The 22,781-nt window shown below is 47.1% G+C and overlaps 3 protein-coding genes and 1 long non-coding RNA gene across 8 annotated transcripts; 2 read left to right on the forward strand and 2 right to left on the reverse strand.

Annotated features, from left to right (window-relative positions):
- Nucleotides 1-943: 943 nt before the first annotated feature.
- LOC131406029 (uncharacterized) lies at nucleotides 944-14,015 on the reverse strand. Of its 2 annotated transcripts, none has more exons than XR_009220046.1 (2): nucleotides 13,768-14,015; nucleotides 944-1,438 (listed from the first exon to the last, which is right to left on the reverse strand). It is a non-coding gene; the product is annotated as an uncharacterized LOC131406029 (long non-coding RNA). The 2 variants fall into 2 exon arrangements; XR_009220045.1 differs by lacking the exon at nucleotides 13,768-14,015 and adding an exon at nucleotides 4,619-4,827.
- Nucleotides 13,082-14,859, forward strand: SERF2 (small EDRK-rich factor 2). 2 transcript variants are annotated; one of them, XM_058541462.1, is made up of 3 exons: nucleotides 13,082-13,186; nucleotides 13,788-13,896; nucleotides 14,518-14,676. In XM_058541462.1, the coding sequence occupies exons 1-3, from the start codon at nucleotides 13,180-13,182 to the stop codon at nucleotides 14,579-14,581; spliced, it is 180 nt and encodes a 59-aa protein (XP_058397445.1). In that variant the 5' UTR covers nucleotides 13,082-13,179; the 3' UTR covers nucleotides 14,582-14,676. The 2 variants fall into 2 exon arrangements, with proteins under 2 accessions (XP_058397445.1, XP_058397446.1); XM_058541463.1 differs by having other exon boundaries at nucleotides 13,106-13,186; nucleotides 14,495-14,859.
- Nucleotides 14,860-14,946: 87 nt separating this feature from the next.
- Nucleotides 14,947-20,582, reverse strand: SERINC4 (serine incorporator 4). The gene is given in 13 exon segments (XM_058541464.1): nucleotides 14,947-15,816; nucleotides 15,818-16,001; nucleotides 16,191-16,344; nucleotides 16,759-16,807; nucleotides 17,227-17,299; nucleotides 17,703-17,829; nucleotides 17,934-18,029; nucleotides 18,213-18,424; nucleotides 18,681-18,774; nucleotides 18,902-18,981; nucleotides 19,448-19,626; nucleotides 19,801-19,977; nucleotides 20,478-20,582. Coding segments are annotated over 13 exon segments (1,557 nt in total). The 5' UTR covers nucleotides 20,580-20,582; the 3' UTR covers nucleotides 14,947-15,786.
- Nucleotides 20,583-21,122: 540 nt separating this feature from the next.
- On the forward strand, nucleotides 21,123-22,456 carry HYPK (huntingtin interacting protein K). Of its 3 annotated transcripts, none has more exons than XM_058541460.1 (4): nucleotides 21,123-21,374; nucleotides 21,694-21,749; nucleotides 22,102-22,153; nucleotides 22,301-22,456. In XM_058541460.1, the coding sequence occupies exons 1-4, from the start codon at nucleotides 21,207-21,209 to the stop codon at nucleotides 22,394-22,396; spliced, it is 372 nt and encodes a 123-aa protein (XP_058397443.1). In that variant the 5' UTR covers nucleotides 21,123-21,206; the 3' UTR covers nucleotides 22,397-22,456. The 3 variants fall into 3 exon arrangements, with proteins under 3 accessions (XP_058397443.1, XP_058397442.1, XP_058397444.1); XM_058541459.1 differs by lacking the exon at nucleotides 22,301-22,456 and adding an exon at nucleotides 21,858-21,961; XM_058541461.1 differs by lacking the exons at nucleotides 21,694-21,749; nucleotides 22,301-22,456 and having other exon boundaries at nucleotides 21,162-21,374; nucleotides 22,102-22,161.
- Nucleotides 22,457-22,781: the final 325 nt, after the last annotated feature.

Raw genomic sequence — 22,781 nt, forward strand, 5'->3', positions numbered from 1 at the left:
TTGGTAGTACTAAACATATAGATGGTATTTAAAGCCATAAAACTGGATGAGATCACCCAGAAGACAGAGAAGAGCCTGAAGGATTACACCCTGGGGCACTCCAATCTTTAGAAAGAGGTCAGGGGGAAAGAAAGCAAAGCCAATTGAAAGGGGATGGCGAGTGAGGAAGGAGAAACACCAAAAGAGTGTGATATCCTGAAAGCTAAGTGAAGAAAATATTTCAAGGAGAAGGTATTGATCAACTGTGTCAATGCTGTCAATAGGCCAAGAAAAATGAAGATTAAGAATTGACCATTGTGGGGCCAGCCCAGTGGCGCAAGTGGTTAAGTGCGTGCTCAATGCTGCGGCAGCCCAGGGTTCGCTGGTTCGGATCCTGGGTGCACCAATGCACCGCTTGGCAAGCCATGCTGTGGCAGCGTGCCATATAAAGTGGAGGAAGATGGGCACGGATGTTAGCCCAGGGCCAGTCTTCCTCAGCAAAAAGAGGAGGATTGGCAGATGTTAGCTCAAGGCTGATCTTCCACACACACACACACACACACAAAAATAAGACTTGACTGGTGTGATGAAAGTGTTCTAAAATTGACAGTGGCTGGGCCGGCCCGTGGCTTAGCGGTTAAGTGCATGCGCTCCACTGCTGGCGGCCCGGGTTCGGATCCTGGGCGCGCACCGGCACACCGCTTCTCCGGCCATGCTGAGGCCACGTCCCACATACAGCAACTAGAAGGATGTGCAGCTATGACATACAACTATCTACTGGGGCTTTGGGGGAAAAAAAAATAAATAAAATTATAAAATAAAATTGACAGTGGTGATGGTGCACATATCTATGGATATACTAAAAACCATTAAATCTGACACTAGATTTCAAATGGGTGAATTGTATGATATGTGAATTATACCTCAATAAAATTGTTATAAAAAAAAAGAATTGACCACTGGCTTTAGCAATGTGGGTTCATTGGTAACATTAACAGGAGCAGTTCTGGTGAAATGGGATGAAAGCCTGACGTGAGTTGGCTTGGAGAAAATGGTAGAAAAGGAATATACAGAAAATATAAGAAATTTGAGTTTTGCCAAATATGGGGGCAAAGAAATAGGGAGTTAACTGTCGGGGGGAAATAGGATCAAGAGAAGATTTTTACAGTGGGAGAAATAGCATGTTTGTATGCTGATGGGAATTATTTGGGGAGTAGGTCCAAAACATTGATGATGTAGGAGAGAGGAGAGGATTGCTGGAGTGCTGTCCTTGATTAAGTTAGAGGGGATGAGATCTGTTCAAGATTTGCTTTCCACAGGAGTATGGACAGTTCATCTATGCGAACAGGCCACACAGGCAACGAAGGTGGGTGCAGGTGCAGGAGGTAGGCAGACGTGGTGAGAGTCTGTGGAAGTTCTCTTCTGATTGCTTCAAATTTCTCAGTGAAGTAGGCAGCATCTGAAAGAGAGGATGAGAGAGGAGTGATGGGGATTAAGGTATGAAAATGAGTGTGAAATAATTGCCTAGAAGCATGAGAGTGAATGAGTTGGGAATGCGTCCAACACTAAGGACCGATGAGAAAAATGCAGCTTAGAGAAGCTAAGTGGTTATCCAAAGTCATAAGGCAGAGGTTCTAAACTTGGGTCTGAAGATCATAGAATTCAGGGATTCTGTGAACTTGGAAAGGAAAAAATTACATCTTTATTTTCACTAACCTCTAACAGAAATCTAATATCTCCTTTGATTATGAATGTCGGCAACAAAACACTGGTACTGGCAATACCTGTGATGTTCCCACCAATAGAAATAATGGATATTTTCATTTCACATTACAGTTGTTGGAGAGATACTTAAACATCATTTGCAGTCATCACCACTTTATAATTACAATCGTTATTAGATTTGCCTCTAGATCCTTTTCTTTTTTTGGTGAGGAAGATTAGTCCTGACCTAACATCTGTTGCCAATCCTCCTCTCTTTGCTGAGGAAGATTGGCTCTGGGCTAACATCCGTGCCCATCTTCCTCTACTTTATACGTGGGATGGCTGCCACCGCATGGCTTGATAAGTGATGCATAAGTCCACGCCCGAGATCTGAACCTGCGAACCCTGGGCTGCTGAAGTGGAGAGCATGAACTTAACCACTACACCACCGGGCCGGCCCCTAGATCTTTTTATTTAATGTATTGATAGAAATGCCCTGTTACTATACCAAAAACATTTTAATATTTTTATAACTATATTTGAATATAATTGTTTTCCTTTATTATCCCATATATTTAAATTTTTTTTTAAATTTTTAATTGTGGTAAAATACACATTCACTATCTTCATCATTTTTAAGTGTACAGTTCAGTAGTGTTAAGTACATTCACATTGTTGTGCAACCAATCTCCACCACTTTTTTTTTATTTATTTTATTTTATTTTATTATTTTTTTGTGAGGAAGATCAGCCCTGAGCTAACATTCGTGCTAATCCTCCTCTTTTTGCTGAGGAAAACCGGCTCTGAGCTAACATCTATTGCCAATCCTCCTCCTTTTTTTTTACCCAAAGCCCCAGTAGATAGTTGTAAGTCATAGTTGCACATCCTTCTAGTTGCTGCATGTGGGACGCGGCCTCAGCATGGCCGGAGAAGCGGTGCGTCTGTGCGCGCCCGGGATCCGAACCTGGGCCACCAGTAGCGGAGCGTGCTCACTTAACTGCTAAGCCACGGGGCTGGCCCTGTCCATCACGCTTTTCATCTTGCAAGATGGAAACTCTATAACCATTAAACAACAACTCTCCATTTCTGCCTCCTCCTAGCCCCTGGTAACCACCTTTCTCTTTTGTGACCTATGAATTTTACTACTCTAGATACCTCATAAGTGGAATCATACGGATTTGTCTTTTAGTGACTGGCTTATTTCACTTAGCATAATATCCTCAAGGTCCATCCATGTTGTAGCATGTGTCAGAATTTCATTCCTTTTTAAGGCTGAATAAAATTCCATTGTGTGTATATATCACATTTCCTTGTCCATTCATCTGTCAATGGACACTTGAGTTGCTTCCACCTTTTGGCTATTGTGAATAATACTGCTATAAACACGGGTGTACAGGGCCAGCCCCAATGGCTTAGTGGTTAAAGTTCGGCGTGCCTTTGGTGGCCTGGGTTTGGTTCCCAGGCACAGAACCACACCACCCATCTGTAAGTAGCCATGCTGTGGCAGTGGCTCACACACACACAAAAAAGAGGAAGAGTGGCGATGGATGTTAGCTCAGGTGAATCTTCCTCAGCAAAAGCAAAAACAAAAACAAAAAACCATGGATGTACAAATACCATGGGTGTATTTTTTGTGTGTGTGAGGAAGATCAGCCCTGAGCTAACATCCAATGCCAAGCCTCCTCTTTTTTTTTTTGCTGAGGAAGACTGGCCCTGGGCTAACATCCGTGCCCATCTTCCTCCACTTTATATGGGATGCCACCACAGCATGGCTCGCCAAGCGGTGCATCGGTGCGCGCCTGGGATCCGAACCGGCGAACCCCAGGCCGCCGCAGCAGAGTTCACACACCTAACCGCTTGCGCCACCGGGCTGGCCCCACCATGGGTATATTTTTAAAAATGTATTATTCTGGAGCTGAAGTGGAGAGTGAAACCTTAACCACTATGCAACCAGGCCAGCCCTAGAGCCTGTGTTCTTTTCACACTCACGAGGTCATGCCACATCAACAGCCCATACTCTTCTACACCAGGACAGGTTCTGCATCAAGGTATATGGAAGAGGCAGAAGAAGACATCGTCCAGATGTGCATGTGGCCCTGTTTCTATAGAGTTATTGCTTTGAGTTTTCTCATCCCTTTTACTCTCATCCTCCTCATCACTCCACATACTTTGGAGCTGGGGATCCTGTCCATTGGACATGGGGATGTTTCTCTCCTTCTTATCAGAGTCTTCTGGGCCTGCAAGCCCTGTAGCATTGGGGTGTAACTCTGCACTGAGAGAGCTCACTTTACTGGGAGCTACATTTTCCCCCAGGGTCCTGCTGCTGCTGAACTGAGGGTACACTTTAATAGATGGCCCCAGCACAAGAATTTGAAACCCTGTCTTGAGTCTAGCAGGAGTAGGGCCATACTTATTTTCCAGCATGGTACTAGGGAGCAGCCCAGACTCTGCTATGTACTAGCTCCTTGCCTTCTGAGGGAGAACTAGAAAGGGAACACTTGAAGAGAACAGATAAGTAGATTGCTATAGGAGAGAGGGTTGACAGGACTGTGTAGTAATTGAGGATTTTAGTAATCAGGGAGTGGGCTGGAGGGAGAGGGAAGCAGAGAAGAGAATTGGAATTTGGAAGGGGTTGGAGACTATCAGGGAAGCCTACTTATCTCCCTGGTGTCTCTCAAAGGAAAGGGGAGGAGATAGAATTTATGAATGTCTGAATAATGCAAATGCAATTCAGCTGAACCAAGGGAGAAGCAGAGGTATCTGGGAGGAGGTGCCACTCTGGGACCCTAGCTTTGCTCATGATATGTTCACAGAGGTAGGTAGTACAGGCAGGAGGTGCTCAGTGGAGGCAAGAAGCCATTCAGGAGCACCAGTGGTCAGGAATGAGACGTCATCACCTAGCCCAGGAGAAGCCCAAGGTGAAGAAGGAATGTACCTTAGCTCTTTTCTTCAGGCATTTCCTGGTCCATATTTAGTAGCTCTTCAAGAATGGAGACCTCAGGGGCCAGCCTGGGGGCACAGCGGTCAAGTGGCGCACTCCAATTCAGCGGCCCAGGGTTCGCAGGTTCGGTCCCGGGCGCGCACCGATGCACCGCTTGTCAAGCCATGCTATGGCAACATCCCATATAAAGTAGAGGAAGATGGGCACGGATGTTAGACCAGGGCCGGTCTTCCTCAGCAAAAAAGAGGAGGATTGGCATCGGATGTTAGCTTAGGGCTGATCTTCCTCACAAAACAGAGCAAAAAAAAAGAATGGAGACCTCAGCTGGCCCTGGGTCTCTCAGAACTTAGAACCTGCTCCCAAGGCAAAGCCATCTTCCCTATGGGGATAACCCTAGCCATGCTCTTTCTGGATTCTTCCCCTTTCCTGGGTATCCTTGTCTCTGGATCTGCTCCTGGAGGTTCTTCTCTTTCTTTCTATCAACCCTTTCTTCTCTCAATCCAGACGTATTGCCCACTAGGAGTGGGGGGACAGAGACAAGGGGGATGCATCTCTGACAGCTAGTGACACACAATAAAGAGTTGCTGAGAGATCAGTACCTAGACTCCTTCTCATTCCACTCTCTCCTCCTAGGCTATTTCATTCATTAGCATGGTTGGGTTTTTAACTTAGTATTTATTTGTTTTTACAGAAGCTATACATGTTCATACAAGTTCTGTACAAGACACAATGAAAAATAGTAATCCTTATCCCTTATCTCTGCTTCCCATTGTTTAAAGGAGGTTACAACTCTCAGGTGTTTCTTCCGGCATTTATTGTTTTTTCTAAATATCATGCCATTTCTGGATTTTTAAGTTTCAGATATTAGCTGCTGACTTCTATTTTAAAAATGAAGACTTAACTCCCTCATCCTTCACATGAATATGCATGTACTTTCTCTCTCTCCATTCTCATAATGTAGTAATGTTATTTTTGTTAGATCAATATTGAATGTTTACATTTTATGAGTGTGTAAATGTTATTTGCAAGCTGTGACACAGTGTACTGTTTACATTTCCTTTCTTGTATGTTTTCCCCCCAAATTTAATAATTATATCATTTTTAGTTTACTTAGTTATGTACTTATTATCAAGTCTCATACTATTCTAGAAGTAGAAATCTCCATCTTAATATATTCAAATGCAATCACATAATTTGTTTTATCAGTTTCCATTTTTTTCTTAGATATAAGCCTCCAGAACCTTTCATCCTCCTACTCCAATCTGAAATTGTTGCTCTCTAAGCCTGCTGCAAATCTGTCATCCTGGGATAGCCTTTCACCAGCAGGCTGGGGATTTCCTTCACTTATCTTCTATGTTGGACACCCTTTTTCCTGGATCCTATGACTTTGTTTTTGTTTACTCCCTCATTTTGGTGGAGTACATCTCCAATAGCTTTGTGAAAGGGGTGCATGGTAGGTAAGTCCTTTGAGATTTCGTATGTCTTTATTCTATTTTCATTCTTAATTGATTGCGTGGCTAGGTGAAAAAGTCTAGGTTGTTAATTAATTTTCTTCAGATCTGTATTTGATGACATTGCTCCATTGTCTTCTGGCTTCCGTTGTTGTTGCTCAAGTCATTCTGATTCTTCATCCTTGGTATGTTACCTATTTTGTGTCTTGTAAGCCTTTAGGATCTTCTCTTTGACTCCAGTGTTCTGATATGTGGTTCTGATACGTAGATCTTTTCTCATTCCTTGTGCTGAGCGCTCTGTGGGCCCCATCCATTTTAGTTTTACTTTCTTCTCATTCCGAAACTCATATAATTCAGATGTCCGACCTCCTGAACTGATTCTCTAATTTTCTTATTTTTTCCTCTTCTATTATCTATCATCTTTTTGTCCAATTTCCTGGAATATTTCTTCAGCTTTTATTTTCCAACCCTTCTATTGATATTTTCCTTTCAGCTATCATATTTTTAATTTCCAAGAGCTCTTTTTTTTTTTTTGAGGAAGATTGGCCCTGTGCTAACATCTGTTGCCAATCTTCCTCTTTTTCTTTTCTCTCCCCAAAGCCCCAGTACATAGTTGTGTATCATAGTTGTGTATCATAGTTGTAGAGTTGCAGCTCTGCTATGTGGCACGCCGCCTCAGCTAGGCCTGATGAGTGGTGAGTAAGTCCGCGCCCAGGATCCGAACCGGCATACCCTGGGCTGCTGAAGCAGAACATGCAAACTTAACCGCTACCGGGCCAGCCACTCCAAGAGCTCTTTACTATTCTCTGAATGTTTGTTTTTTATAGTTCCCCTATTTTTGTTCAATATCCTCTTCATCTCTAAGGGTACTAATTATAGTGCCCCTTCCATTTTCTTTTGCTCCTGGAATTGTTTCTGTATACTCTGATTGCTTATTGTCTGTTTCTGTTTTGGCCTATTTTTATGTTAACAGTATTTTCTCCAATACTTGGTGATTCTTGGCTATGCACTCATCTCTACAAGCAAGGCACTACAAAGCTGACTGGAAGCTTGGTATACACGGAGAGGGCTGGTTGCACTTTAAGATAATCTGACTGGGTCATTTCATTACGTGACTCCTTAAATTCATCTAATTATCCAAGCTTTTTCCCATCTCATGGCAAACAGCCATGGCTGTTCCCGTTGTCTGTGTATTGATTAAAATGTATTTGGCTAAAGTAACAAAAATCTGACTCAAGGCAACTTAAACAAAAAAGAAATATGGTGGTTTCCATAGCAGGAAGCTCAGAGGTGGAACAAATGTTACAACTGTTGTAGCCAGTGGCCCAAGAGCATCATCAAGGACTGAGATTCTTTCTGCCACTCACTTTGTTTCAACCTAAGGCTAGCCCTTGAATGTGATAGGAGCCAGGAGCAGTAGGAGCTATATGCTTCCTTGTTCAAGCTGGTGGGAGAGAGCACTGTCGCTCCCCTCACAATGGAACAAAAGTCCTTCCCTTTGGTCTAATCAGGCCAGTTTAGGTCAATGCTAACTCCTGAACCAATAACTGTCACCAGGCGAATACCACACAATAATTGGCTTAGGCATGGGTTCCTGAGCCAATCAATACTAAGAGAGATGAGTTTACTTTGATTGACTTAGCCATTCAGGACCACTCTTGGAATACAGCGAGGAGGGGGAGAATTTCCTAAAACTGCATTGCCTTTGCTTGATAAAGGAGGGATGTTAGGAATGTTAGGGATTCAACTGCACTGCTGGAATCCTCTTCTACTTTTCCAACAACTGGCTCCAGGCCTCAGTTTAAATGTTACCTCAGAAGTGGGTCTCTCCCATTATTCTTCACCCTCACATCTTTGTTTCTCTTTTAACACAGCACAAATTGTAATTTTATATTGTTTGATTTGTTTACCTGTAAATTGTCAATCTCCTCCACTAAAGTGTTAACTTCATGAGGTCAGAGACCATGTCTGTTTTCCTCACCACTATGTAACCAGTGCCTAGAAGTGTCTGGCACATAATAGGTGTTTACTTAATATTTGATGAAGACATGAATGAACCCAGGAATCAATAGTATCTTCCTCTCTCACTGAATCTCCAAAATATATTTTGAAGCTGAACACTTTTTGCCATTTCTGCTGCCGCCATTTCAGTCTAAGTGGCTATCTTCTCTTCCTTGATGTAATGGACATCTTTTGTTTTATCTGTCTAGCATTCTCCTTTTTGGGGCAACAAACTCCTTTTCTTTGATAAACCTGTTCCTTCCCCATACTAATCATGTGATTCTGGTGGGGGCTGCTCTCATTATATCCCGCCCCACATTCACCTCCCCACCACAAGGGTGGGCACCTGACCCATCAGAGCCCTGTCCTGGGATTTAAAAACTGAAACAAAAGGAAGTGACTCAAGACCATCTCTCTTGGACAAGCTGTGAGATTTGAGGGCAGGTACCATTGGTGGCCATTTCCTATCATTTCAAGGGATTTGGGTCTGAGAAAATAAAGCAAAGATAACAAACTTGGAGGGATCCCCCTGTCACTGCTTTTAGTTTTCCCTGCAGTCAGCCACACCCCAGCCCAACCCCCAGTTTGGTTAGGTAAACTAACAAATTCCCCTTCTTGCCCAAATGGGTCTGAACTACATTTCAGTTATCTGTTACCAAATGAGGCCTAGCATCCCTGATGTCTGTGATAGCCTCCTGACTGGTCTCCTCATTTCCATTTATCTGTTGTAATCCATTTTCCTCCCACAACAGAGTGATCTCTTCAAAATTTACATCCTGCTGACAAGAGCAGAGGCTGGGTTAGACTCTCAGCCCCAACCTTTATTATCTGAGTTTCCTTGAGAAAGTTATTTAACCTGCCTGTACGAAGGTTTCTAAATCAGTAGAAAGAGGATAATGACATCTCAAAAGGTCATTGTGAGGCTCACACAAGAAAAATATACTTAATGTACTTAATAAACACTCACTTAATGTTAGCTAGTAGTGGTATCAGAAGTAGTAACTCAGATCATGTCACTGTCCTACCTTCCTCACTGACCTAGTTTCACACTACTCTGCTCACTAGGCATTTGTGACCTGCCTGGTACCTATCCACTAACTTTGTGGCTCTTTATGGGATGGCCTGAGGGAGCAGGGCCTTAGGGCCTTCACACATGCTGTTGCCTCTCCTGAAATGTTCTCCTTGTCCCTCCTTCCTTGGCTTGGCTAACTCTTCATCCTTTTGCCTCAGCTCAAATATCACTTGCTTTACTTCCCTAATCAAAGTTAGGGTCTATGAGGTCTGCAGGTATACTCTCTTCATACAACCAGCAATGCTATGATTTCATACTAGGACAGGTAGTAGAATTGTTCACAGAGAGTCTTCATGCAGATTACACTGACCCCTGTTTTCATGGGTGGGTGCTTATGCTGTGCATCCTGTTAAATATTTTGAATATCACCCTTGTGTAGAATCTATTCTTTTCCTTCAAAGCAATTATCACAACCAATTTGCGTATACTATATATAGATGTATATACACACAGAAATACATATATATGTACTATATATATAGAGAGAGAGCTGTTTCTTCTCTGCGCTATACGTTCCATGAGTATAGAGATATATATGTTTTGTTCATCACTGTATACCTAATGCTGAATACAACCGTTGGCACATAGTTGGTGTACAACACAATGAATATTTGTTGAAAGAATGAATTTTGGGGGGCAACTCATAGAAAAATTAGACTGGAGGTGTGGCAACCAGTCTAGGTCCTGACAGAATTGGAAACAGACTCTTCAGCATGGGGTTGATAAGAGGAGTTAATAAGAGGAGACTGGTTACGGGGTTGTTCCAATCTCTCACCCACCTGAGCTGCTGGAGTTGATAAGGAGGTAGCAGGTGTCAAAGGGAACTTGCTTCCTCATCCTACACTGTTTCACTCATCTCTGGCTGGTTTGGCTTTCCCCATGGGACTGGTTCTGTGGTCTCTTTACATGCAAAGGGACCCATGTGGCTTGGTTCCATTGGGAACCTGGGGCTGGGAAGCCAGATAGCCCAAATTCTTCTTATGAATTGTGGTCAGACTGTTGCTGTAGGTCTGCAGGTGATGTCCCCATCCTTCAAGTCCAGTTTCCTTATCTTCTTACTTTATATCTGGGGTCCCTAAACCCTGCCTCATCTCCTTCTCTGCTTCAGACCCCTGGCTCCTCATTTTCTCTAATTTATTCCCTATCAACTCTGTGCTGAGTTTAAATGGAGGTATTTTCTTTCTCTCCTGGCTATTGGCCAGCAGCTTCAGTTCTTCACCATGTAGGCCTCTCCTCATGACATGGCAGCTGGCTCCTCCCTCCTGCCATCCAAGAGAGAGGAAAGCAGAAGCCACAATGTCTTTTATGATTTAGCATCAGAAGTGACATACCATCACTTCTGCCATATTCCATTGGTCACACAGACCAAACCTGCTTCAGTGTGGGAGAGGACTACACAGGATGTGAATACCAGGAGGGAGGAATCATTAGGGGCCATATCAGAGACTGGCTACCACAGAGGGGTTAGAGGAATACGGCGAAGGAAGAGGAAGTTCTAGGACTTGAAGAAGGCAGATGGAGGAGGCATTAACCGAATGCCTGTTATGGGTCAAGCCCTTTATATCAAGTTATCTATATTAATCTTTTCCACAACACTAAGGGGTAGGTATTATTCCCATCTTACATATAAAGGAATTGAAGCACAGAGAAAATAAATGTCCAAAATCAAATCCAGTGAGTCAGGACTTGTGCATTATCATGTGTGCCACCATACATTGGTCTATTACACTTAGTATGTACCAAAGGGTGGGATATGTGCTACTGGTGGTCTAAGTAAATTTAGTTAGTACAGAGAGACATAGCATTAAATAATATTGAAAGTATAAAAATTGAATGCTTTTCAATCTTCTGACTATGTCAAGAGAAAGCTTCAGTTTGGAAGACATGCATTATTACCTAACACTTGTTAATTTCTCTTTTTAAGAAAGAGAGGGCAGGCCCCAGGCTCAGCACCTTTGACAGTGATATTATTTTGGTAGAATTTAACAATATACTTCATTTTACTGTATTTACTTTTATAGTTACTTTCTGTTTGTGGGCAGGGGATACTGATTTTAAATTTACTACAGATAGGGCCGGTCCTGTGGCTTAGTGGTTAAGCGCGCACGCTCCGCTGCTGGCGGCCCGGATTGGGATCCTGGGCGTGCACCAACGTACCGCTTATCTCGCCATGCTGAGGCCGTGTCCCACATACAGCAACTAGAAGCATGTGCAGCTATGACATACAACTATCTACTGGGGCTTTGGAGGAAAAAAATAAATAAATAAAATTATAAATCTACTAAAGATAGGGCTGGCCTGGTGGCATGGTGGTTAAGTTCCCATGCTCCGCTTTGGCGGCCTGGGGTGCTCAAGTTTGGATCCCAGGCATGAATCTATGCACTGCTTGTCAAGCTATGCTGTGGCAGGCGTCCCACATATAAAGTAGAGGAAGATAGGCACGAATGTTAGCCCAGGGCCAATCTCCCTCAGCGAAAAGAGGAGGATTGGCAACAGATGTTAGCTCAGGGCTAATCTTCCTCAAAAGAAAAAAAAATTTACTAAAGGAATATGAAGTTAAATTCTTTAAGACTGATAGAAAAATTTTAAGTAATAGACAGTAGTTCAAGTGATACTTGGGTATGGCAAGAATTGCAAGGATGGTACTGACTGAGGTTTATTGCATTCCCATTAGCTCTAGATTGAGGGGGAAACCAGTTTGAAGTTCCAGCCTCAACTAGGTTAGCTATGGGCACTAGCTGGAGAAAATCACAAGTTAAAATTTACAACCAGTCCTTTCCTGTGATGTTTCCCAAGCATTTCTCCTTTATCCAATGAATTACACAGGACTGGTGGGGAGTCTTATAAATGGAAGATTAACAAAGCTGGGAATGAGAAAGAGTTTAGTGGGAAACCTAAGCTTTTTGCCCTATTCAACTACATCTTACAAATCAGGTGTGTCTGGTGGAGAGAGTACAGTGGGGAAACGTCCAGAGGGAGCAAGGGACATAGTATGCGCATTTCCCAATCACTTAGGTCCATGATCCAACTGTGTTTTTGGGGGTGGGGGGGGGTCCTCCAATACTTCCAAGCTACGGCATCTTCACATTTAAAGTTTCTGTGGGAAATGAGCAGGACCAAAGTTTTAGGACATAAGGGATGTGGCTCCCACTTTCTATACTGGAGGCGTTTGGGGTGGTGGGACAATGTGGCTGGTATGAAATTTCTTTCTGTTTTTGGTGAGGAAGATTAGCCCTGACCTAACATCTGTTGCCAATCCTCCTCTTTTTGCTGAGGAAGATTGTCCCTAGGCTAACATCCATGCCCATCTTCCTCTACTTATTTCTGGGACGCCTGCCACAGCATAGCTTGGTAAGTGGTGCCTAACTCTGCGCCCAGGCCACAAACCTGAGATCCCCAGCCGCCAAAGCTGAGCCCACGAACTTAACCACTACGCCACCAGCCTGGCCTGAGGGATTTCTGAAGTTGCGTTTTGTACATGATTTTACATGATTATGTGAACAACTCAAGCGTCCAAACGGGGTGGTAGGGGGCTCTTAAGTAACAGGGCCAAGCTTACTCCCAGAGTCCTAATAACCATTTCAGCTCTGGGGAAAGCACTCCCACCCCCTGCCCCGCAGCGTTCCTTCTGGGTGAGTTGTCAGTGTCCCAAACGGTCCACGCGTGAGATCACTCGCCCAGGTCACGTGCTCCAGCCCGCGGGAGCGCCACATCGCCAGCCGCACCCCTCCACCCCCACCCTGCCCACGTGACCCGGCCTACTTTCTCCCCGCCCGACCCAACGCCTTGCCCGGGAAGCCCCTCCCCACGCAGCGCGCTCGGCCTGCGAACCTCCCCTCCTCACCCTCCCGGGCTTGCGCGTGGCCCGCGGCCCCACGTGTTTCTTCGTGTCCAATAGGAGCTGGCGTCCGGGCGCGAAGAGGCGGGGTGGAAAGGACGACTTCGTTACGCCGCGAGAAAGGGGCGGGGCCTGCAACGTCGGACTGAACGAGGGGACGCAACGGAGGCAGGCCGGAGCCGCTGCCGTCGCCATGACCCGTGAGCACCGAGACCCCCGCCCCTTGCCCTTTTCTCCGCGTCCACCCTGAACACCGCTGCTGAGTCCCGGCATTGACCTTCTCTTGGCCTCCCCAGCGAGGCCCTTCTCTGGGAGCGCTCTTTAGCGCCCCTCACACTCGGAGCCCGGAAATCGGCCCTTTGCCCACCGCTACTTCTTGAGAACCCCCCTCTCGAGTCAGGCAGAGGCTCTCCCCGACCTTCCGCGGTTTGGTCAGAAGCCTTGTGCCCTCTGATAGACCCAGAGCTCCTACTCCGGGCCCCAGCCCATCCCCCACAGAGACCCACACCGTCTACACACACCACCACCATCTGTCCCGGCCCCCAGGCCGCCCCGAAACTCGGAACATGCCGCTAGCAGGCTCCTCGGGACTGACCGCCCTCCACCCCCCAGTGTGACCTGCCCCATGGCAGCTCGCCACCCCCCTCCTCCCCCAGTCAGCAGCCTAGGCCCCGAAGTGTGCTGGTGTCGGGGACCAGGGAATGAAGTGTTGGACTCTACTGGTGTCCGGGTGAGGAAAGAGGGTCGCCGGTGTGTGGCCGGAAAGGCCCCCGCGACTCACCTTTTACCTTCTTTCTGTAGGCGGTAACCAGCGCGAGCTCGCCCGCCAGAAGAATATGAAAAAGCAGAGCGACTCGGTTAAGGGAAAGCGCCGAGATGACGGGCTTTCTGCTGCCGCCCGCAAGCAGAGGTAGCCCCAGGGAGGGGAGGGGAGGGGCGGGGTGAGACCTGGGTTAGACCAAGGGTTGTACCTGGAAGGAGAGCTACCTCAGCGCTTACATCTGGACTAGTCGTGAGGGGCAGAGTACATTGCTTCCTCTAGGGTTTTATTTCCTCCCCACCCTCCAAATGGTTAGCTCACAGCCTTACAGGAAGGGACTGGGGCGGGCGCCTGCCCTCGGTCTGATTTCTGAGTGCTCCTGGGTCTGACCTTAAGGGCAAGGGCAGGGAGCTTCACATTTCAAATGCAGTAGTGGTTATCACAGCCTGGTGCTTTTGGCCCTCCTTGCTGTTTGCTTCTCCTCCCATCTCCCAACCTTCTCAGTGGTGTTGCTGGGTGTGGTACCCAGCACAGAATAGACTTGGGCCTCTGTGGCCAGACTTCTGACCCCTTGGGCAACAGCCAGCTAGAGACTGATTGCCTTTTGAGCCTCAGCTCTCTTCCTCTTGTTCTCCTAAGGTGGGAATACAGCAGCCACACGCTGAATTTTGTCCCATCCACTTCCATCTTATCCTTGTGCCCTTCATCCCCCTGCATCTTGTCCTTTTTGCCCTCTGGTACCTCCCAGTGCCCCATCATCTCTACCCCCAGGGACTCGGAGATCATGCAGCAGAAGCAGAAAAAGGCAAACGAGAAGAAGGAGGAACCCAAGTAGCTTTGTGGCTTCGTGTCCAACCCTCTTGCCCTTCGCCTGTGTGCCTGGAGCCAGTCCCACCACGCTCGCGTTTTCTCCTGTAGTGCTCACAGGTCCCAGCACCGATGGCATTCCCTTTGCCCTGAGTCTGCAGCGGGTCCCTTTTGTGCTTCCTTCCCCTCAGATAGCCTCTCTCCCCCTGGGCCACTCCTGGGGGTGAAGGGGTTACCCCTTCCCAGTGTTTTTTATTCCTGTGGGGCTTACCCCAAAGTATTAAAAGTAGCTTTGTAATTCCGTGAGCGCCTGGTTTGACTGGGGATTTGGGGGGATGGGGATGGAGGAATGGCTGCCCTTTCCCACCAAAAGGGGAGAGAACTTTAGACTCTAAAAGGTTGTGGATATGTAGACTAAGTGACACATCACAGAAAAATCCTTTATTATACTACAACAGACAGACAAGTACTCCGGGTATGTGGTAGAGGAATCCTCTAAGAACCATGGGGACTTTTCTGTGATTTTTGTCCCTGACTCAGACCTTGAACACCATCCCAAGGATGGATTTGAGGGCCTAAGAAGGAAGGCTCCAAACCTAAGTTTATGCCCCTCTTCCTCATTCTTCCTCTGTTCGCCTGCTTGAAAGTTGGCCCGAAAATCCTGCTGCTCACTGACTTTCCACGGTCAGCTGCTCTCAGAGTGTTCACATTCTCTTCTGTTCTGTCATTCCTCATGGTATGAAGGTGATTTTTGTCTTTCCACTTCCTTTGACCTTAAGATCAGGATTAAAACCTAGGGTGGTTTCTGTGCTCCTTTCTTCTTAGATCCCTGTGCCCAGGGTTGAACTGCTTATTTTCCTTTTTGTTTCCAAGGACAGAGCCAAGTAAGTCTTCAGTCCCTGTTGGTCTTTCCCTGCCCCCATCTGCACCATGAGAGCCAGGAAAGGGCTGGTGCCACACTGTCTGCTGGGATCAGCAGTGGTTCCTGAGCTGCTGACTTGGGAGTTAGGCTCTTGAGCTGGAGTGAAGATGTAACGGTAGCTCCAGTGAGTCAGATACTCTGCTCAGGGCATTAGGGTATGTATGGCCACTTTGTCCAATTCAGATATAGTATTGACTTAGGCCTAAAGGGAGATAACTGCCCATTGTGTCTTTGAGGTATTTGCTGGGCTGAACAGCTCCTCTGAGCCAAGATGGGTAAACCTCAAGGGAGCCCCAATTTGTTAAAAGAACCTAGACTGGATATTTGTTATCTGGTGATACTGATGCGATGGCAGTGTCTCTTGAAGCTAGGAGGAGGCTGGGGATCCTGGGTGGGGGACCAACAGAATGGTGCCAGGAGCAGCCCCAGATAGAGGAGCACACAGGCCCAGCATGAGGCAACCTTGACCCAGAAGGTAGCCCAGCTACCCTTTGTGAAGGTCTTTTCCAGTTCTGCTCCCTCATAGCTGTGGAACCAAAGTCTCTGGTTAGAGAATATGCAGGGCCTTAGCTTTTAGACCTGTCCTAGCTCCCCACCAAAGAATATGGCAGACCCATGTGTGTCTCCTGAGAACCCTGAGGACTGGCCTTGAATTGCTCTTTCCCTAAAATAGCTAGGTTTTCAGGAGGGTATCCCAGGCCCACATCCATCCTACCTGAACCAGCTGGTAAGGGTAACCATGACATAGAGTGATGCAAGAAAGAGGACGAAGTGGAAGGTAGAGTAGCTGTAGGAAAGATGCTGGGCTTGCACAGGAGGAGCTGGAGAGGTCTCTTGGTCAGCTGGCCTGGCAGCCGCACCCCTTTGCCCTGGAGAGGGAAGGGAGGCTGGGAGCAGTGCTGCTGAAACACCTCTTCCCTCCCTGCCCCAGCTGCTGCTGCTGTTTTTTTATGTGAGGAATATCAGCCCTGAGCTAACATCTGATGCCAATCCTCCTCTTTTTTTTTTTTGCTGAGGAAGGTTGGCCCTGAGCTAACATCTGTGTCCATCTTCCTCCACTTTATATGGGACGCTGCCACAGCATGGCTTAGACAAGCGGTGCGTTTGTGCACGCCCGGGATCCGAACCTGTGAACCCCGGGCCGCCAAAGCGGAGTGCGTGCACTTAACCACTTGCACCACCGGGCCGGTCCCATCCCCAGCTTCTTTTGTGAAGGCGCCTGAGTTCTCTTTGGCATTCTGCAGAAATCTACACTTTATTATGGATCCTCACTTGACACTCACCTTCCTCTGGCTCCACTGTTTTGGGGCAACAGAAACAGAGTGAGGGCTTCTGTAAAACAAAAGGCAGTATGTTTTGGAATGACTAAAAATGTGAGGGTATTAATATAAGAAACTCCCCTTCTTTGAAAAGATTAGTCTGGTGTAAAAAGTGGAGGCACACCTGGGTTCAAATGCTAGCTCCAGCATATGACTGGCTATGGGAACTTTGGTAAGATGTTTAACCTTCTGTGCCTCAATTTCTCCATTTGTAAAATGGAGCAAATACCTACCTCACAGGGTTGTTGTGAGGATAAAATTAAATGAGATTATGTATAAAGTATCTAGCACAGTGCCTAGCACATTGTGGGTACTCAATAAAAGGTAATAGCAGCTAGAATCTGAGCATTCTGGGTAGAGGTTGGTGGGATGTGTGTGTGTCTGTGTGTGAGTGCGGAGGGGCACTGGGGATATTGAGCTCTCCATCCTTACCTGGAACTCATAGCTGTAAACTCTGATAATCCACAAGGGCCCAAGTACCTCAGCCAGGTTGGAAGCCTCGATGCTGAGAAAGAAGAGACAGTTCTCAAGCGGTTCAGTCAAATAGCAAGAGGGATTGCCTGAGAGCATTTACTGCTAACTCCCCCATATTGGTAACTCTCAGGAGGGTGTTTTGCTCCCGGAGCCCCTTTCCCCCAAAGATTTAGAAATCTTTTCATTTGAAGGCCGTAAAATCTTTGCACATATTTTTAATTCTCAAGTCATTCCCCCTATCCCCTTCATCTCACACAGATCATCTGACAGTGCTATTTTTAGAAATTGTTTCTGTTCATGGGGAGCTTTCCTCACTCTCTTGTCTTGCTCTAAAGTTTAAATAAACCATGGTCCCAGACAATCTCCTGACCATCCCTCCCTGTCCTGGGCATCCTCCATTTTGTCACACCTCTCCCCTTGACAGCTGTACGTACCAAGCAAAAAGCACACAAGCATACATGATGCCAGCACTCAGTACTGCCACAGAAGTATCTGGTGTTTGGGGTTCCATTTTACTCAGGCCAGGCAGGCACAGAGTGTGATTCTGTCCGTGAAGGATTACTGAGAAGGGGCAACAGAAGAGAAAGGTGGTAAGAACAAAGAGCTAAGTATTTGGCAGGAGCAAAGAAAGGTTTTAGCATGAGGGGTCCAGGTCCTGTCCTTACCACTCTCTGGAGGACGGCTGGACAGCGCAGAGAAAGTCAGGTACATGATATAGCAGCTGATGATAGAAGCTTGTAGAAGGCCAGAGCGGGGTTGCTCTGGGGAGAATGGGGATCATTGCTTTAGTCTACAGGGTAGTTTCCTCCGCTTGTACCCCCACCCACACTTCTGTCTCTCCACCCTTTGGGGGAAGCAGAGAATTGACATATTAGGGAGGCTAATGGAATCTGCTATATACTAAAGGTCCCCCAAATCTGGGATGTTGCAAGGCATGTACCCACTGTGGCGGATGCAGGGAGTGATGGAGAGGAAGGAGAGGAGGCCACAGAAACCAAGGTGCAGACTAAGCAGCATCTTGTTGAGCAGGCAGCCAGCTGGGTGTGTGTAGTGGTGGAACAGGAGCACAGCTGCCACACCTGCCATGCTGTAGAATCCTAGGGTGGCCAGCAGCACAGCTAGGAACCAGCGGCAGTCTTGGGCTGCACCCGTCTGCCTAAGTAAGGGTAGGAGGTAGGCAGTGGCTTGGGACTCCAACTCTTTACCCATTACCAACTGTTCCTCCTCTCTTAGAAGACTGGTGTGACTACCCAGCCCACCTGGCCCACAGAGTCACCACATTCTTGAGCTTTTTCTGATACTGCTCAGTGGGAAGCTATGGGACCATTGACCTGTCATGGCCCAGCTCCACAGGGTCTAGTAGTGTCAGACAACCTTCCCAGGAAGAGCTTTTAGGGTTATGTGCTCCTTACCAGTTCTTGTTCCAGGAATGGGCAAAGGCTGAGATAAGCACCAACTGCAGCAGGATAAATGTGAAGCCTCCACAGATGCCAATGTAATGCCAGGCTGCAAGTGGGGCACCAGTGGGAAAAAGTAGCTGGTCATTTCATTACTCCTGGTCCTTTTCCTACCCTCCCTTTCTCTTCGAAAATCTTTTATTTTACTTATGATCAGGATGTGAGATGGAAGGTACCTGGGAAGAAATGCTCATCAGGGATGCAGAAGGCAACAGCACAGAGACCTAGCAGGAACAGCAGTTTCAGGAGCCAGAAGCTGGTTAGGAGGGAAAGAGAAAACTAGACTCAGAAGAAAAGGCAAAGAAGAGTGAACAGTACCTATGGAGGAAGGCAAAGGAGAAAGCAAAACTATAGGGAAGAGGAGAGAAGAGACAACTAAGAATAGGAAAGAGGAATCAGTCCTGTCTGAGAGGGGCTAGAAACAGGCCCATTGCAGCCTTTTCCAAATTCGAACTCTCAGATACCTAAATAATAACATCTGGACAATATTTTACAGTTGACAAAGGGTTTGCATATAATAACCCCATTGTTGTCTCCATTTTAGAAACTAGAAGCTCAAAGAGGTTAACTGTGTGGCTCATGGTCACATAGCAAGTACAGTGGAAGCAGGGACTTAAACCTGTTTTCTGTTTTTTTACAGTGCTATTACTTCATCTTGGGATTTCCTATACTCAGTCTACTTCCCTCCCTTTCCTCTCCCCACCCAAAGAATACACACAAACCTGTTATGCAGCTGTGCCCGCAGGCTGGTGGGGGATTGGAGGTGGACCAGCAGCACAGCCTGCAGCAGGTGGAAGGTGGCAGTTCCTGCACATACTCGGTACACAGCCCCAGAGCCACTGAGCTCTGGGCAGTGAGAATGGCCAAACAGATGGGCACACAACCCCGAGGGCATCTGGATCTGGAGGGGAGGGTGCATGTGAGAAATGGCAGGGCAAGTCATGCATAGAGAGGTACCTACTTCTCATGTGTATGTCCACTCATTTGTCCCCTGCCCCCAATCTGAATCTCTTGTCTATCTCAGGGTTTCTCCTTTTATCCTTTCCCAGTTGCAACCCGACCCCCTTCCACTTACCCCATGTGCCCTGCCCCAGACCCTTTCCACTACTGTCCTTGACAGCAGGAGGCAGCAGACTGCTGACGCCCCCACGTGGAGAAGGATGTAGAACAGGCGGCTACAGGCAGACTCTGTGAGAGGGGGCCACCTCCAAGGGCAGCAGCAGGGACAGGGAAGAGGCCCACAGCAGGACACCTGGGGGTAAAGCAGATGCAGGGCAGCAAGGTGGAGATTTGCTGAGGAAAGGCTTACATTAATGTATGTGTGAGGTTAACCCATGAGGCTGAATTCCAAAATTTCCCCTTCCTTCTCTCCTTTTACTTAGGAATTCTCAGAATGTCTGGTTCCAACCTATTTAGGATTGCTTTCCACTGACATCAGGTAGAGCTTTTATCAAAAGAGCTTACTTACCTGCAGGCTTGAGCAGACCTTCCTAAAAGTCTAAGTCACATTTGGCCTCTAATCTTTCCCTAGACCTAAACATCTGGTACTGGGAATGTGGGAGGAGAGGTTTAATGATCAGTAGTCTTAGAGGCAAAGAAGCAGAAGCGCCTCAGAGGGGAAAGGAAAGCCTATCATCTTTATTGGTTCCCGTGGGTTTTCCTCCCCAGCTTCAGCCACCATTCCTTTCCACTTTCTCAGATAGCTCTTGATCTAGGGAGTGTTCCAGCCTCTCTGCCCAAGTACCCTCTCACCTGATAGAAGGGAGGATTTACCACGACACTGCTGACTCCACCGCGTTGCTGAGCCAGTCGGAGGGAGGTGCTGGGGCCTGTGATGCCTTTTGCATCCACCATCCTTGTCCCAGGGATTAGGCCCAGGTCCACCAGATGGAAGATAGATGAGAAAGCAGCAGCTTTCTTTTGCCCTCAGCCCATTGCACTGTGGCTGTGATGGAGCCGGTCACCCAGCCTAAGGCAGGATCGGGAGGGACATCAGGAAAAGAACACAAACCTCCAGGATGTGGTAAATGCAAATATCCCTGTGACTTTCTCCCCAGGGCCTTTGGGCCACTCAGCCTGTTCTCCCCAGATTAGAAAGCAGTTTGCATATCTGACTTCCTGTGGATTAGTTTCTTAATTGGTTTAGGATTAGACGTCAACCATCCTGGTTGAACAGAATTCTTGGAGGTGTATATATATATGTGAGGGGTATCTAGGTGAAGAGGAGGGAAGGATGTCGGTGGAAAGGTCTGGAGTGGTGATGGGCTACGTCTGAGTAGGGCCTTGCAGAACACAACACTGTACAAGCCCAAAAGTAAGTCAGAGGCGAAGCGCTTTCCTCGCTGAAGCTTCTAGAACCAGAGCATTAATGAAGGTGTGGCCCAGGGCCAGCTCCGCCTTTTCCTCTCCCGGCGGAAGTTATGACGCAGTTACCGGAAGTCCTGGAGAGGTGGGGCGGGGCCTGTGCGGCGGCGCCGTGGGATGGATATGGCGACCGAGGGGGACGTGGAGCTGGAGTTGGAGACTGAGACCAGCGGTCCGGAGCGGCCTCCCGAGAAGCCACGGAAGCATGACAGTGGTGCGGCGGACCTGGAGCGAGTCACCGACTATGCGGAGGAGAAGGAGATCCAGAGTTCCAATTTGGAGACGGTGAGGCTGGCCTGGAGCGTGTCTGGGCGGGCCGAGAGCAGAGGGGGCTCTGAGGCTGTTAACTGAAAGCCTCGCTACAGGACGGGTCCCGATCCCGATGGCGGGAGGAGGCAAGAGGGAAACTGAAACCGTCACTGGAGCCCGCCGCTTGCGACAAGGAGCTTGATGGAGATTGGGTTTAAAGTGGACCTGAGGTGCACAGAACTGAATTAAACATAGGCCTTGGTTCCTGATACACTCGTCAGCGTGAATACACACGTTTTTAGAGTATTGCGTATTGTGGGTAGCAGAGCAGTAATTAGATCTGTGTTTCCCATAGGCCATGTCTGTGATTGGAGACAGACGGTCCCGAGAGCAGAAAGCCAAGCAGGAGCGGTAAGTCTCCTGCACACAACCAGCCCACCCAGTCTCTTTCCCGCAGACAAAAATAAGTCATCGTTAAGCCTTTGTACCGTTCTTCAGTTCTGTCATCAATTTCTGCAGATGTAAGGTTTACAACTCGACTCTCTTGTTGGTTGAAAGAAAGGCCTCCTGGCAACGCCTGCTGCCTGCTGTAAAGACTCCAGGGGAAGGGATGGGGATGTTAGGTGAGAGGGTGAGAGTCGTTTTTTCACTCAATAATGTTTATCAAGAGTCATTTATTTGTAAGGCACAGCTGGGAGTTATCCTTCCTGGGAGTTTATGGTAGAGGTAGAGAATGAGGACTGATGTACATGAATATTTGCAGGGAAAAGGAACTGGCAAAAGTCACCATCAAGAAAGAAGATCTGGAGCTGATAGTGAGTAGTAATGCCTAACTAGTGTATGGGCAGGGGAAGTTACTTTGCTTAATTTGGGTTATTTACTGAAACAAGTAGAGTCAGCATGTTTTGGTGGCACATGAATGCCTGAGAGGAGACTTAGGTAACATGATCCTTTTCTTGCAGATGACAGAGATGGAGATCTCACGAGCAGCAGCAGAACGGAGCTTGAGGGAACACATGGGCAACGTGGTAGAGGCTCTTATTGCCTTAACCAATTGATTTGTGCTTTCGCAGACCTACCCACTGGATTAACTTATTTCAATAAAGATTTGTCCTTTTTTTTTTTGCAGTTTTATCATCTTGGATCAAGTGCAATGTATATTGTATGTTATTGTGGAAATTTACATGCTAGAGTATAACTGAATTTAAGTGACACTCCTCCCCCCCATCCCTTAATGAACCTATATGAAGGATCAGCGTAGATTATCTCATTTTCAGATGCAGATGCTAGGTGGCAGGCCAGGCTTATTCATCTGACTAGCTTTCACTTAACAGTATTCAAGGTATATGTGGAGTCTCAGCAAAGTTACTATACCCCATGGCATGTGTCTCTAGGGCAGCTTATGAATAGCTGAAAGGCCACTACCTTCCTAAGAGCCACTTT

Source organism: Diceros bicornis, chromosome 5 (genome assembly GCF_020826845.1).
Source record: "Diceros bicornis minor isolate mBicDic1 chromosome 5, mDicBic1.mat.cur, whole genome shotgun sequence".
In the NCBI taxonomy this organism is placed as follows: domain Eukaryota; kingdom Metazoa; phylum Chordata; class Mammalia; order Perissodactyla; family Rhinocerotidae; genus Diceros; species Diceros bicornis.

What these genes read in the sequence shown, in the direction of transcription:
- SERF2 (XM_058541463.1), top strand. An exon ending in GCTGCCGCCCGCAAGCAGAG is followed by an intron (nt 13,897 to 14,494) that starts GTAGCCCCAGGG and finishes GGTACCTCCCAG; the next exon opens with TGCCCCATCATCTCTACCCC.
- HYPK (XM_058541459.1), top strand. Translation starts at nt 21,207, where the DNA reads ATGGATATGGCGACCGAGGGGGACGTGGAGCTGGAGTTGGAGACTGAG. An exon ending in AGAGTTCCAATTTGGAGACG is followed by an intron (nt 21,375 to 21,693) that starts GTGAGGCTGGCC and finishes TGTTTCCCATAG; the next exon opens with GCCATGTCTGTGATTGGAGA. An exon ending in GGAAGGGATGGGGATGTTAG is followed by an intron (nt 21,962 to 22,101) that starts GTGAGAGGGTGA and finishes GAATATTTGCAG; the next exon opens with GGAAAAGGAACTGGCAAAAG.